The 12,103-nt window shown below is 48.4% G+C and overlaps 1 protein-coding gene across 1 annotated transcript; it reads left to right on the forward strand.

Moving 5' to 3' along the window:
- Positions 1-394: 394 nt before the first annotated feature.
- FGF6 (fibroblast growth factor 6) lies at positions 395-10,993 on the forward strand (the record flags this gene model as incomplete). Its single annotated transcript, XM_081059312.1, has 3 exons — positions 395-740; positions 1,725-1,828; positions 10,817-10,993. 3 exons carry the CDS (start codon positions 395-397, stop codon positions 10,991-10,993), a joined length of 627 nt encoding a protein of 208 aa, XP_080915438.1.
- Between the last annotated feature and the right edge of the window lie 1,110 nt (positions 10,994-12,103).

The raw sequence follows: 12,103 nt of genomic DNA on the forward strand, positions 1-12,103 counted from the left end.
TGATGGGGGTCTGGGGAGGCAGCCAGCCCAGGAGCAGGTTAATGTTACAGCCTGGATAAGTGAGCTGGGCCAGTTGACGTCAGGGTGATGATCGGTGGAGGGGAGGATCGGGCTGCTGAACTATAAAGATAGGTCAAATCAAATATAATCAACTCAGGACAGAGCAAGCCGGAGAACTGACAGCGTCCCCAAGCCATGGTCCCTACCAGCCGCGGCTCAGCCCGGGTCCCTCTGCTCCCGACCCAAGTGCCCGAAGCAGGCTTTGGTTTCATGTCAGCAGCCTTCATCTGCCTTCCAAAAATAAGCCCCTGCCGCCATGCCGAGGGGAGAAAAACAAGAAGGGCGGTATTTTTAGGGCCATTAATTCTGACCACGTGCCTGAGAGGCAAGGTGGATGGCCCTGGGACAGAGGCTGCTCATCACTATGTCCTGGGGAGCAGGACGTCTTCAGGGCACGCTGCAGGCTCTGGTCTTCCTGGGCAGCCTAGTGGGCATGGTGGTGCCCTCTCCTGTGGGCACCCGCGCCAACAGCACACTGCTGGACTCGAGGGGCTGGGGCACCCTGCTGTCCAGGTCCCGAGCTGGGCTAGCTGGAGAGATCGCTGGGGTCAATTGGGAAAGTGGCTATTTGGTGGGCATCAAGCGGCAGCGGAGGCTCTACTGCAACGTGGGCATCGGCTTCCACCTCCAGGTGCTCCCCGACGGCCGGATCAGCGGGAGCCACGAGGAGAACCCCTACAGTGAGTGCCAGTCGCAGCCAGTTGGGAAGCTGAGGGCTTGGGCTCAGGCAGGGCGAAAAGATGAAGGGGCCTTGCTCTGAGGAATGGGGTCCCATGAGAAAGGGGGGAGAAATGGTGTTCTCCACTTGGATGCCCATAACAGACTCGCCGTGAGCCTGTCAGGGGGCAGGCTCCATATGGGGAGGCCCAAGCATCACCAGTGTGCTTGGCCATCATCCCACGGAGCCCCGTGGTACTAATTACTTCAGCATTACGGACCCACCGTGGCCATAAAAGACCACAGGGAACCGTCAGCCTAGGAAGCTGTAAGGCCAGGATGGGGAGAAAAGTGAGGACCAAATGAGACACAGCTTATTTTTATTCAGCTTCTCCCTTTGAGAAGGAAAGGCAAGTGGTGTGCAAAATTTCTAGCTGAAGCACATCCTTCTTTGTATTTCAACCTGCCCCCTCTATCCCCAGATCTGCGTTCTGCAAGTTGATGGGTTCCTGGATAGACAGGCTCATCCCATCCAAGAGGGGGTGGGGGTCTACAGGATCCAGGCAAGCCATCATCCTCTATGGGGCTGCAGCGTTTGCAAGATTAAGTGGGCTGAGATTTGTTGAAACATGTAGGCTATATATTTTTAACAAAACTAATCAGAATCCATTTTTTGTTGCGCAAGTCGAGGACCTCATGTGATTAAGTCAGTGAAAGCCCAGATTCAAAGCTAATCTTTAGATACCTAAGTGGCCACGGTGATCTCTAACTCTGACGTCACAACAGTCCCTTGCGGAACTGGATTTTTGACAGTATAGTGACAAGACTTGCCAAATCTAGCTGCTGGATCTCCTAAAATTAGAAAGATTGGGGATGAAGGTGATGGAGGGTTTGCCTTTCTAGGAGCAGGGGGATGGGCTTAGATGTCCTTGCAGGGTCATCTTTAGATTGATGTCCCACCTGATTTGCACAAGCCTTAGGTATCACTGCCTCCATTTCCTTGTCAGGCCTCCTGGAGATTTCCACAGTGGAGAGAGGTGTGGTGAGTCTCTTTGGAGTGAAAAGTGCCCTCTTCGTTGCCATGAACAGTAAAGGAAGATTATACGCCACGGTGAGTTCATCAGGCCCGGGGCAGCAAGCCACAGGCTGTACAAGGCTTGAAGCTTACACAATGAAGAAACTAATGCAAACTCTTGAGTAGAGAAGTGAATGTGCATCTAGAATGAGAAAAGAAGGGGGCTATGGAAGGAGCCTGCGCAGGTGAGGGGCCTCAGAGCTCAGGCTGTGTAAGCTTCAAAAGACCATGATTTTCTGATCCTACCCACCAGAGCCTTTGTAATTACACAGAAACCATAGCTCAGAGGGCTACTGGGTCTGCGGGAAACCTGCATTTTGGCATACAGCTGTCATGCAGGCTATGGGTCAGCTTTGATTCCCTGATCTGGAGAGGCCCACAGAAGCAAGTCTATCTCTCAGCCTGAGTGTGCTGTTCTCCACGACCCGCCCTCCAAGAGGTGTCCGGAGCCTGAGCGCCGTAGGAAGAAGAAATGGAGGTTCTTTTCCTCACCGTCATCGGTGGGTGGAAATTTTAGTGTAAGGTTTTAAGTCCTCTGATCTCTGATCCCATACGTTGGAGAAACATCCTCCCCATGAGGTCCCCCTGGTGGGCCAGGCCCACCCCTCCTCCTCTCCATCACAGATCACCCCTGAGAGGTTCACCTTGCCGACTCCTGAGCACACTTACCAAAATCTCTGACCCCCTCCATCCTGGGTCTCTCAGCCCATGATTTGGCTTATTCCAAAATATGGACTAGGAAAGCTTTCCTATGATGTTGAAGAAACTGAGCGTTCTTGTGACAGAAATAAGAAGGCTAAAAAGGAAGACCTCTGAGCAATCATCAAGGAATACCGGAGTTATTTATGGGGAGGGTGTGGAGGGTTGTTCTACCTCTCCTTGGAGACAGACTGAGGATCAGCAGTGAACAGAGAGATCTGGGATTGGCGCCAGCTTCTGGGGAGAGTACCCCGACAGAGGAGCTCTGTTACATACCTGAATGTGGTGCTCAGGTGGCCGGTGCCTCTGATCTTTAGCACTAACACCTCTCAGCCAAGGTGGTTTATGTGGAGACGGTCATGGATTAAATTCTGTGGGTCTCTGAAGTAAGACAAGTAGCTGGAGGGGAGGCGGGGCAGGAGCTGGACAGCGGGTCCCAGTCTGCAGACCAAATGCACTTCTGCTGCAGGTCTTACACGCGTTCCCTGCAGAGAGAGCTTTCACAGGTCCACACACAGCCATGACTGACAGGAGACCTGGGAGACCAGGGTCTCAACTGTAAAGTGACGATGAAGATCCCAGGGGTGCTGGAGGATAATGCTGGGAAAGCACTGCGCAGGGCACCAAACAGTAGGTGCTCAGTATGGGAGAGCTGTGTATGGGGTTCAAGGAGGGCGAGGTACCCTGCCGTGAGGCTCTTTCCTAGGGCGGAGACCTGTGGGAGGACCGTTGTTCACATCACCTTGGTAACGTGTTAAAAAGTACAGCTTTCCAGGGACCTTCCTCAGAGATGCTTATCCAGTAGGACTGGGCTGGGGACCTGGAAATCAGTTTGTTTGTTTTTGTTTTTTAAGTTTCTCTGGTGTTTCTGAGGCACAAGCAGGCTTGGAGATGCCAGGCTACATGGCCTCTGCTTTGCCAAAGGATGACACCAGCCCTGAAAGCTGGAGGGCTGGGGAGATGAAAGCCTCTTTGGTTTGGGAGATTTATCACTCTCTGCAAAGGTGGCGGAGAGAACAGGAGGCAGCTAGGAACAGCCTAAGTTTTGTGGAGTGAGCACCCCTCTGTGCAGTGAGCCATCCCCAAGAGCCCCTTCTCACCAGCCTGCATAATTAATGCCTGGGGTCCGACTGGATGGAGAGCAGGTAATGGGGATGTTAGCTATGCCAGGGCCTCTTTGGCAGGTAAATCTTCTGGAAGGAAGCACTCCTTACAGAAACCCTTCTCCTGGCCACCTTTATAAACAAGCTGTTTAGTATTTCTCCTTACCCAGAAAGGCTTCACCTGTGAGGCAGGGAAAGGCCACAAATGCAGGGTAAACTTACCCACTTCCCACTTCAAGTCATGCTACTGGTAGGAGAAGCTGGGGGAGGCTGGGAACAGGAGATTTAATCATCAGAGAACGGGCGGCAAAGGGGTAAGCATTCAGAGCAATGAAGGGATCGCTTCTCGGCCTTTTGGCTAAGATCAAGTGCAGAGCAATGAAGGGAAGGGAAACATCTCTGAAATGTGTGCTGACTCCTAAGGTCAGAGACACCCCTGGCCCTCACCCCTGCAAAGAGGGCAAGCAGGGCTCACTACTGAGTAGTCCAAGAAGAAGGGGGACTATGGGGAGAGAAGACTGTCCTCTCTTCATTCTCCGCCATCCACCCCCAGACACCACATACCCTCCCCGAAGCATTTGGCCCAGGAGCACCTTCTCCGAGTTGGGATGTCTCCTCCTTGGAGCCCAGGGCCAGGCAGCCTGTGTACAGAGAGGGGCTGAGCTGTGCCCTAAACCTGAGTACCTGAGGCTTTGTGCGGCTGAGCACCAGAAGCTCCAGAACCACCTCCACCCCTCCCCCCGCCAAGCCTCTGGCCCTGCTATCACGGTCTAAAAAAACAATTGCCAACTGATCCGCAGAGCCAGGAAGACTCCTGCTGGGTGATGATTTCATTCACACTATTTTCCTTTAAGCCCCCTGAGCTGCTTCATCTCCCTGCAGCTCAGCTGCTACTGCCGCTAAATGGGATTCTTCGTGGGAGGAGGGGAATCCTTCTGGGGCGGATAGGGGACAACCCGTGGTCGTGGTCCTGGTCGCAGAATTAGTGCCAAGAAAGCCCACCTGAGGGAGGGTGTCTCCCCACAGGTCTCCGCCCTAGGAAAGAGGGCTGCAGTGCCTCACGGCAGGGTGCCTCGCCCTCCTTGGACCCCATACACAGCTCCCCCATACTGAGCACCTACTGTTTGGTGCCCTGCACAGTGCTTTCCCAGCATTGTCCTCCAGCACCCCTGGGAGGCGCACTGGATCTTCATCGTCACTTTACAACTGAGACCCGGGTCTCCCAGGTCTCCTGTCAGTCATGGCTGTGTGTGGACCTGCGAGGGCTCTCTCTGCAGGGAAGGCGTGTAAGACCTGCAGCAGAAGTGCATTTGGTCTGCAGACTGGGACCCGCTGTCCAGCTCCTGCCCCGCCTCCCCTCTAGTCACTGCAACATCACTGATCTTCTCTGGGCCTGGACCTCTGCTCTCTCAGGTTAGGCTGAGGCGGAAATCAGTGAGTTCTAATCTCCTTTTTAAAATCGAAAAAATAAAATTGAAGATCTCTATCCGACAGTGGTTCTATTAGAATCCTTTGGCTGAGAATAATACGTGGGGACAAAAAGTTACTAGAAATTCAGTTGTGCTTTTAAGCGATTTTAGTTTTACTAATTATAATTGTGTCTGCATCATTTTAATCAATAGCAGCATGACAATGTGCAAAACACACGATTTTCTTCATCCAGAAAGGTCTTTGAGAATTACCTGGGGTGGGGGGGACTAAGCCTGTCTTTCACTCACTCAGTGCTCAGTTAGGGGCATCTCTTACATGGCAGGGAACAGGCCTCCTGAGGGACGGGTGCAAGCGTCCCTGAGCTTAGCTCCTGTGGAAGTGCTGGGAAGTGGGACTGGGGTTCAGGGAAAGGCTTGCTCATGAGGGGCCCTGCAGACAAGTCTCACAAACGGCTTTGTCTATGGCCTGTCAGCTACGAGCTATGCAGGAATGAGAAGAATGATAGGCTTGATGAAAACGTTTTCAAACACTTCTAAATTGTCAATGCAATTGAGTGTTAGGGACAAAGGGAGGAGAATACACATCTCTTCCCGAGGTGGGAGATGTTATTTCTCCATTTCAGCTAAGAACAGGAAAAGAAACCATCAGAGGCTACAAGAGGAAAGGTCTCAGAACAAGGATTGTTTTTTGTTTGTTTATTTGTTTTTTCCGTCACTGCCCAAATCCTTAAACCACCCCCACCCCATGCACACACACAGCCAGGAGTAATGGGGACAAGTGGCCCAGGGCAGCCCTAGAGAAAGAACTTTAAACGTAAGAATACATCTCCACCAGTCTGGGTGACAGCTCTGCCTACAAACAAGTGATGGATGCCTGGTCCACCCCAGACTTTAAGGGGCATTTCTGCCAGAGGTAACCCATGCCGAAACACTCACATATCTAACCCTCTGCAAATATCCTTCTTCATAGTGAGAGCTAAATGCTTTAGAGTTTGGTTCCACATAAATCTGATTAGACCTATATGGAATGTAAGACGTTTTCACGCTGGGGCTTTAGTCCTGGCAGGCCCAGGAAATGTGACCCAGTGGAATTATTTTCATTTGTTCAAGTAATAATATATGGTAGCTACTTTTATTATCACAGCGTTCATTTGGCGTGAGTGATTTTTCTCACTAGAGCTGAGGAGCCAACATTCCTAAGCCATGAGAGCTCAGAGCTGGGGAAACGGTGGACGTGAATTAAGGGGCTGGGTCGTGATACCAACTTGAGCAGCAATCTGGGCAGCAGGAAAATCCCACCAGCCTGAAGCACCGGATGCCTCACAGAGTTCAGGGAAATCATCTTGGCCTCTTACCACAGGTCTCGCCTGATAGCCCCCTGAACGCCAAAAATGGGGCGTGGTGCTGAAAGGAACAGGCAAGGGAAAGGCAGAGAGGGCTTCTACAGTAAACTTCATCTGTTTCTCTTGCTTCATTTTAGATTTGTACAGAATGCTGGGGAAGGCTAGGAATATGAGATAAGCTAGATGAAAGGGACAGAATGGGAAGAAAACACAATTTCAGAAACTTGAAAAAAGGGGGTGATGAGGATTTGAATAATCTAAATCTGATGAGCAGAGAACAAAACACAAAATGTATAAACCACCATCGTGCACTTTTAAACAAATATGTCTTAGGAGACACAGACACTAGGAAAGGCTGGATTCTGAAATTGGAAACGTTCTAGAACAGAGGATATGAGCGAATGCCCTCAGTTTCTTGTCAGAATCTCTCAGTTCCTCCTCCTTCCCCTCCTCTTCCCCCACTCTCTGCCCCAAGATTTGATTTCCTTTCTAGAGTTTGAAAACCACAACGAAACCTCTCCCCTAACCACCATCCAGATCAGAAATGAATTCTCCTGGAAATCAACAGGGCGGTTACTCTCCAGGGACATACAAAGTTAGAACAGAGGGGAAAACGGTAGGTGGAGGGGGCTGTGAAGGACGGAAGAGAAGGAGACCATCAGTTTCTGATACAAATGTTTTCTCACTTCACATCCTGGCCCATCTTCTATCCTGAATTCCTTTTCTATTAAAAAAAAAAAAAACTACTTGTATGACTAGGTAATACATGAACATGGTTTAAGGGGGAAACCAATACAAAACAACATGCATGGAAATCAAGTCTCATTCTCACTGTGGCCTTGAAGCCACCTAGTTCCTCTCCAGAGACAGCCACTGTTACCAGTTCCTTGCATACCATTCCAGGAAGAACGTGTTCCTGTGTGTGTGCACATGCTGGTATCGTTTTGTTTTGTTTTTAAATCACACACACAGGAGCATACTATACATAATGTTTGGAACCTTGTTTCTTCACTTAACAATATATTTTTGAGACCATTCCAAGTCAGTTCTCAAAGAGGTTTCTTAATAGTATTTCACTTTGTGGATGAGATAACCACTCTCCTCCGAAATGAGGCTGTTTCAGTCTCTTACTGTTGTAAATAATGCTGCAGTGAGTAACAGATGTAGGAGTGTCCTGTAAGATAAATTCCTAGAAGCAGAATTACTGATCAAAGCTATAATCATGGGCAAGGGAAAGGTAGAGAGGGCTTTCTACAGTAAACTTCATCTGTTTCTCTTGTTTCATTTTAGATTTGTACAGAATGCTGGGGAAGGCAAGTGTTTTTATTCTAAAAGATATTGTCAAATTGCTCTTTATAGAGTTTATAGCAATTTCCACACTCACGGACATTAAAGAAGAATCCCTAGTCTCCATGCCCTCACCAATGAAAGTATGTTATCAAACATTTTTCTCTTTGTAATCCAACATTTAAAAATGTGATCTCACAGTTATGGTTTCCATTTCTCTTATTAGGCATAGTGTCTTATGTTTAAATGCTATTTGTATTTATTTTTCCATAAATTGTTTCTAAACATCCATTTTTTTCAGTGAGTTAAGAGTTCTGAATATAGTAACCAAATATCCTCTTTGCTGCAAAATATGTTACAAGATACCATGCATTGGAAATTATTTTTTATCCAGCCTGATATTTGTATTTTCATTTTTATTAAGGTTTTTAAAATGTTTTCCAGACAAAGTCAAATTTATTTGTTTTGGATTTTTTTATGGTTTCCAGTTTTTTGTGTGCCCTGTTTAGAAAGAACTTCCTGACTTTTTTAAAAAAAAAAAAGTTCTAGATTTTTAAGGTTCTCTTTTTTACATGTAAATCTTTGCTCCTTTTGGAATTTGTTTTAATGTAAGGATTGAAGTCATACATCAAACTATTATTGCTACTGTTATTGTTCTAATTACTAGTAACACTATGTTTTCTCCAGTGATTTGAAATGCCACTTTTATTTTATATTCATTTCAGATCCACGCATGTTTGGGTTTACTTCCTGACTTTCCATTTTGTTCATTGATCTGCACCAGACTTTTAATCAGTGTAACTTTATTTCTATTTAACTTTCATAATCAATCCTGAGTTTATTTTCTCTTGGTGTGGTTGCTCCAAAGCTTTGCCCCTCAGCAATCTTAGATCCTGTGGCTGACTCTCCAGCCCATGCACAGGTGAAGAAACTGTGGTCCACAGAAGCCCTGAAGGCTGCAGTTCCTGAGCCAGCCTCCCCTCTGCTTACCCTAGCTCTGTGCTGTCTCATGCAAGCTCACTGCCTCCCAGGCATTCAGGCAGTAATTGGAGAGCTTAATTGTTAAGCTGTTCAATAATTCACAGCAAGTTTCGCTGAAATGGTGATCCAGGGTAAGACACAGGCTTTTAGGACTGTTGATGGACAGTAGTTCATGATTCAGTTGGAAAAGAATAATTATAGTAGTAACAATTACTTTTTTATCTTACTATGTGCTAGGCATAGATCAAGGATTTTCCATGCATTAGTTCAGTTATCGTGCACTCCAATTCCATGGCTTAATTATCCTTACTGCTCCCACTTTACAGATGAGGGAACTGAGGTTAAATAATTTGCTGAAGTTTACATAGCTAAGCAAGAGGTAAATCATCATCATCAGTCTAACCTCAAAGCTATTGCTCAAATTTGCTCTTTACCTACTTTGATTCGTTTATTTTCCCTACCTTTGCGACATTCCTTCCTTCATTCATTCCACAAATCCTGATTGAGCACCTATAACCAGGGAAAGGAACACTTGTGAAAATTCCCTAGATGGTGTCGAGGTGGCTGGTGAAAGCTTCCACATTCATAACTTACGTGAAAGTGCTTCGTAAACAACCAAGTAGGGGCGTGAGGGGGCATGGGGAAATGCATTCAGTGACAGGCGAGACGTGGCCACCCCCTTGCTCACTCCCCTCCTGCATCAAAAGAGCCATCCGCATGAGGCTATCTGTATATTTCAGTATTGTCCCTGTACATCATCATTCATTCAGCATCACGCACTCAACAAGGCACAGTCCTTGTCTCAAGGAACTTGGAGTCCATTCGGAAAGAAGAACCTGTCCTGCAGGGTTTTAGATGCTGTCTGAGAGGGGAACTCGAAAGGCTGGGGTGTCTGAGAGCCCTGTGAGCCAGCTCATCCCCTTCCATTCATAACAGGAAGAGGCTCTCCTCCATGCCCACAGCCGGCCAGGTCAGGGAGCTCACAGTACAATTCCTCTAGAGAAGGTCGGAGAGCACCTCTGGCCCAGCCAGGTTTTGTTTTTTATATCCGATGGCCTCCGTCCCCAGGAAGGAGTCAGAAATTATACTCCACTTTCTCTGTTTCATCCTTTATTTTTGCAAGCCTGGACCCCAGGTCTACTGGCTCCCATCTTCTCTCTTGCTCTAATCCCCATGGAGCTCCTCCCTAACAGCACAAAAGCCCCCAGCCTCCCTCAGGGCAGGGACCCAGGCAGGCTGAGGAGGAAAGGGCCCTTTTTCTAGGAATCAAGGAGGACTTGGGTGATGTATTGGGAATGAGCTTGTTGATGTGGGACAGGAAGTCCAGCACTCACTTTCTGAACAGGTGGTCCACACACAGTCCTGATAAATTGCCAAGTTAGCCATTTATAACTGGCCCCGGACTCCACGGCACCGCCCGGCACACAGGGAACCAGGTTCTTTTCCCTGTAAAAATCACTTCTCCTCACTATCTCCGCTCCTGCACTTCCCTGGAGAACTATGACTGTCTGGGAGGCACCAGACATATTCTGAGTCAAAGTCAAAATCTCTTTTTAAGGAATAACAAATTTGGAACTTAAACTGGGAAAGACAGAGTGAGGCAACACAAGTGGAAAGAGTTACCATATTCAACAGACAGACTGGGAAGGACTTAGGAAGTCCAATCTTCACCCCTCCGTTAACCACTCCCCACAACACAGTTTGCAGAAAAGGGAACTGAGGCTGAGAGAGGAGGAGCCTGCTCAGGGTCACACAACCAGGAAGTGAAAAAGCCACTAACTAGATCCCCACTCTCAATCCTGCTACACTAGCCTGCTTCTCACAGTGGACTTGAGAAAACAGCCTATTGTGTCCTTTTCTGGCCCTTTTCTTGAATGGAGTAAATTTTCACTTAGGTGCTTAGTAGAAAGTACCTTGAACTGAAGGTACTTATCCCATGTGACACAGACCATCCATCTATGTCCCTGGGCCTTGGTTTCCGCATCGTAAAGGAGGGAAGGTGAGAAGGGGCCATGAGTGTTCTGAAGTCTCTTCCTGTTCGCACCTTACATGATTCTGTTAACCTAGTGTGGCTTACATCACAGTAGTTGTCTTACAAAGGACAGGGGAGGGCACCCCGCAAAGGGGCCTGCTGTACCTCACTTATCATTGAGCCTTGGCTGTTTGTCCATTCTTTCACAGCCCAGCTTCCAAGAGGAATGCAAGTTCCGAGAAACCCTCCTGCCCAACAATTACAATGCCTATGAGTCAGAACTTCACCGAGGGACCTACATTGCACTGAGCAAATACGGACGGGTAAAGCGGGGCAGCAAGGTGTCCCCAATCATGACTGTCACTCACTTCCTTCCCAGGATATGAAGACCCTGAAACAAGGTTCACAGGTTGAAAGTGACATCTTTTCTATTGGAATTTTGCACAAATGAACAATGCCCCTCTCCCCCGTGACTCCTGAGTCAGGTTTGTCGTGTGCTCCGGGAGACCTGAGTTGGTTCCCTTGGCCACCAGACCCCATGACATGTAACCCATCTAAGTGAGGGGTTGCAGCCAGCATTCTAGAAAGGCAATGGAGCCCATGCCATGACCTCACCTGAGGAAAGAAGGTACAGATGACACTTGTAGAATGTGACTTTGTGCACAGGAAAAGGCCAGGGGGGAAGTGCGTGTGTTGATGTCTAGCCATCCATCTTCGTATGTATTGTCAGAGCAAAGACATTTCCGAGCATCAGGTTTCTTTCTGCCTGAATCGTCGCTGCAGGAATGTGCCTGCAAGAATGTCCCTTGTCAAACTAGCAGGATTGATGTGTACTCCCATTCTGCCTCTTTCCAATCGTCTTTCCATTCAGAGGCCACTGGTTGCGTGGGTTACATGGGTGGCAGGGAACAGCTGTCCTCTAGGTACAGAGGGGGCATGACACGCGGGAGTAAGATTTAACTGCAAACCAGAAAGAAAGTGAGCAGGTCCTCCAACCACCTTGCCTGTGAGTGCTCTGGGGACACTGGGATGCATTGTCAGGGCAGCGGGGGGAAGAAGGCATGCCCTTCTTGGAGGAAAGGGGCAGAGCAGTGTCTCGGGCAATAGAAGAAGGCCTGCAGGAAGCAGTGGGAGGGACGGGGTGTTCTATGGAGAGCCATGCTGCTTGAAGGAGTCAGTGCCATGTGTGGCTCCAAGAACAAGCAAGGCCAGGCTGCCTGCCCATAACTTTTCCTCACTGTGAACTGGGGCTTATTTTAACCTCAGATGACAAGGATCCTAATAATGGCAACCTGTTTGGCAAGGGGTGAAGGGATGCAAAATAGGGCATGAAGGAAGTAGAGAGGCTTTGGATGCCAGATGATAATTCCTCTCCAGCTACGTCCAGGAAACTCACCCAAGTTCTCATCTGATACTTGCACTTCCTTCTTGGTCGTCCTCATCTCACATACACACTGATGCCTGGGTGCAGTAGAATGCACACCGTGATGTCTGGA

Source organism: Rhinolophus hipposideros, assembly GCF_964194185.1.
Source record: "Rhinolophus hipposideros genome assembly, chromosome: 9".
NCBI classification, from domain to species: Eukaryota; Metazoa; Chordata; class Mammalia; order Chiroptera; family Rhinolophidae; genus Rhinolophus; species Rhinolophus hipposideros.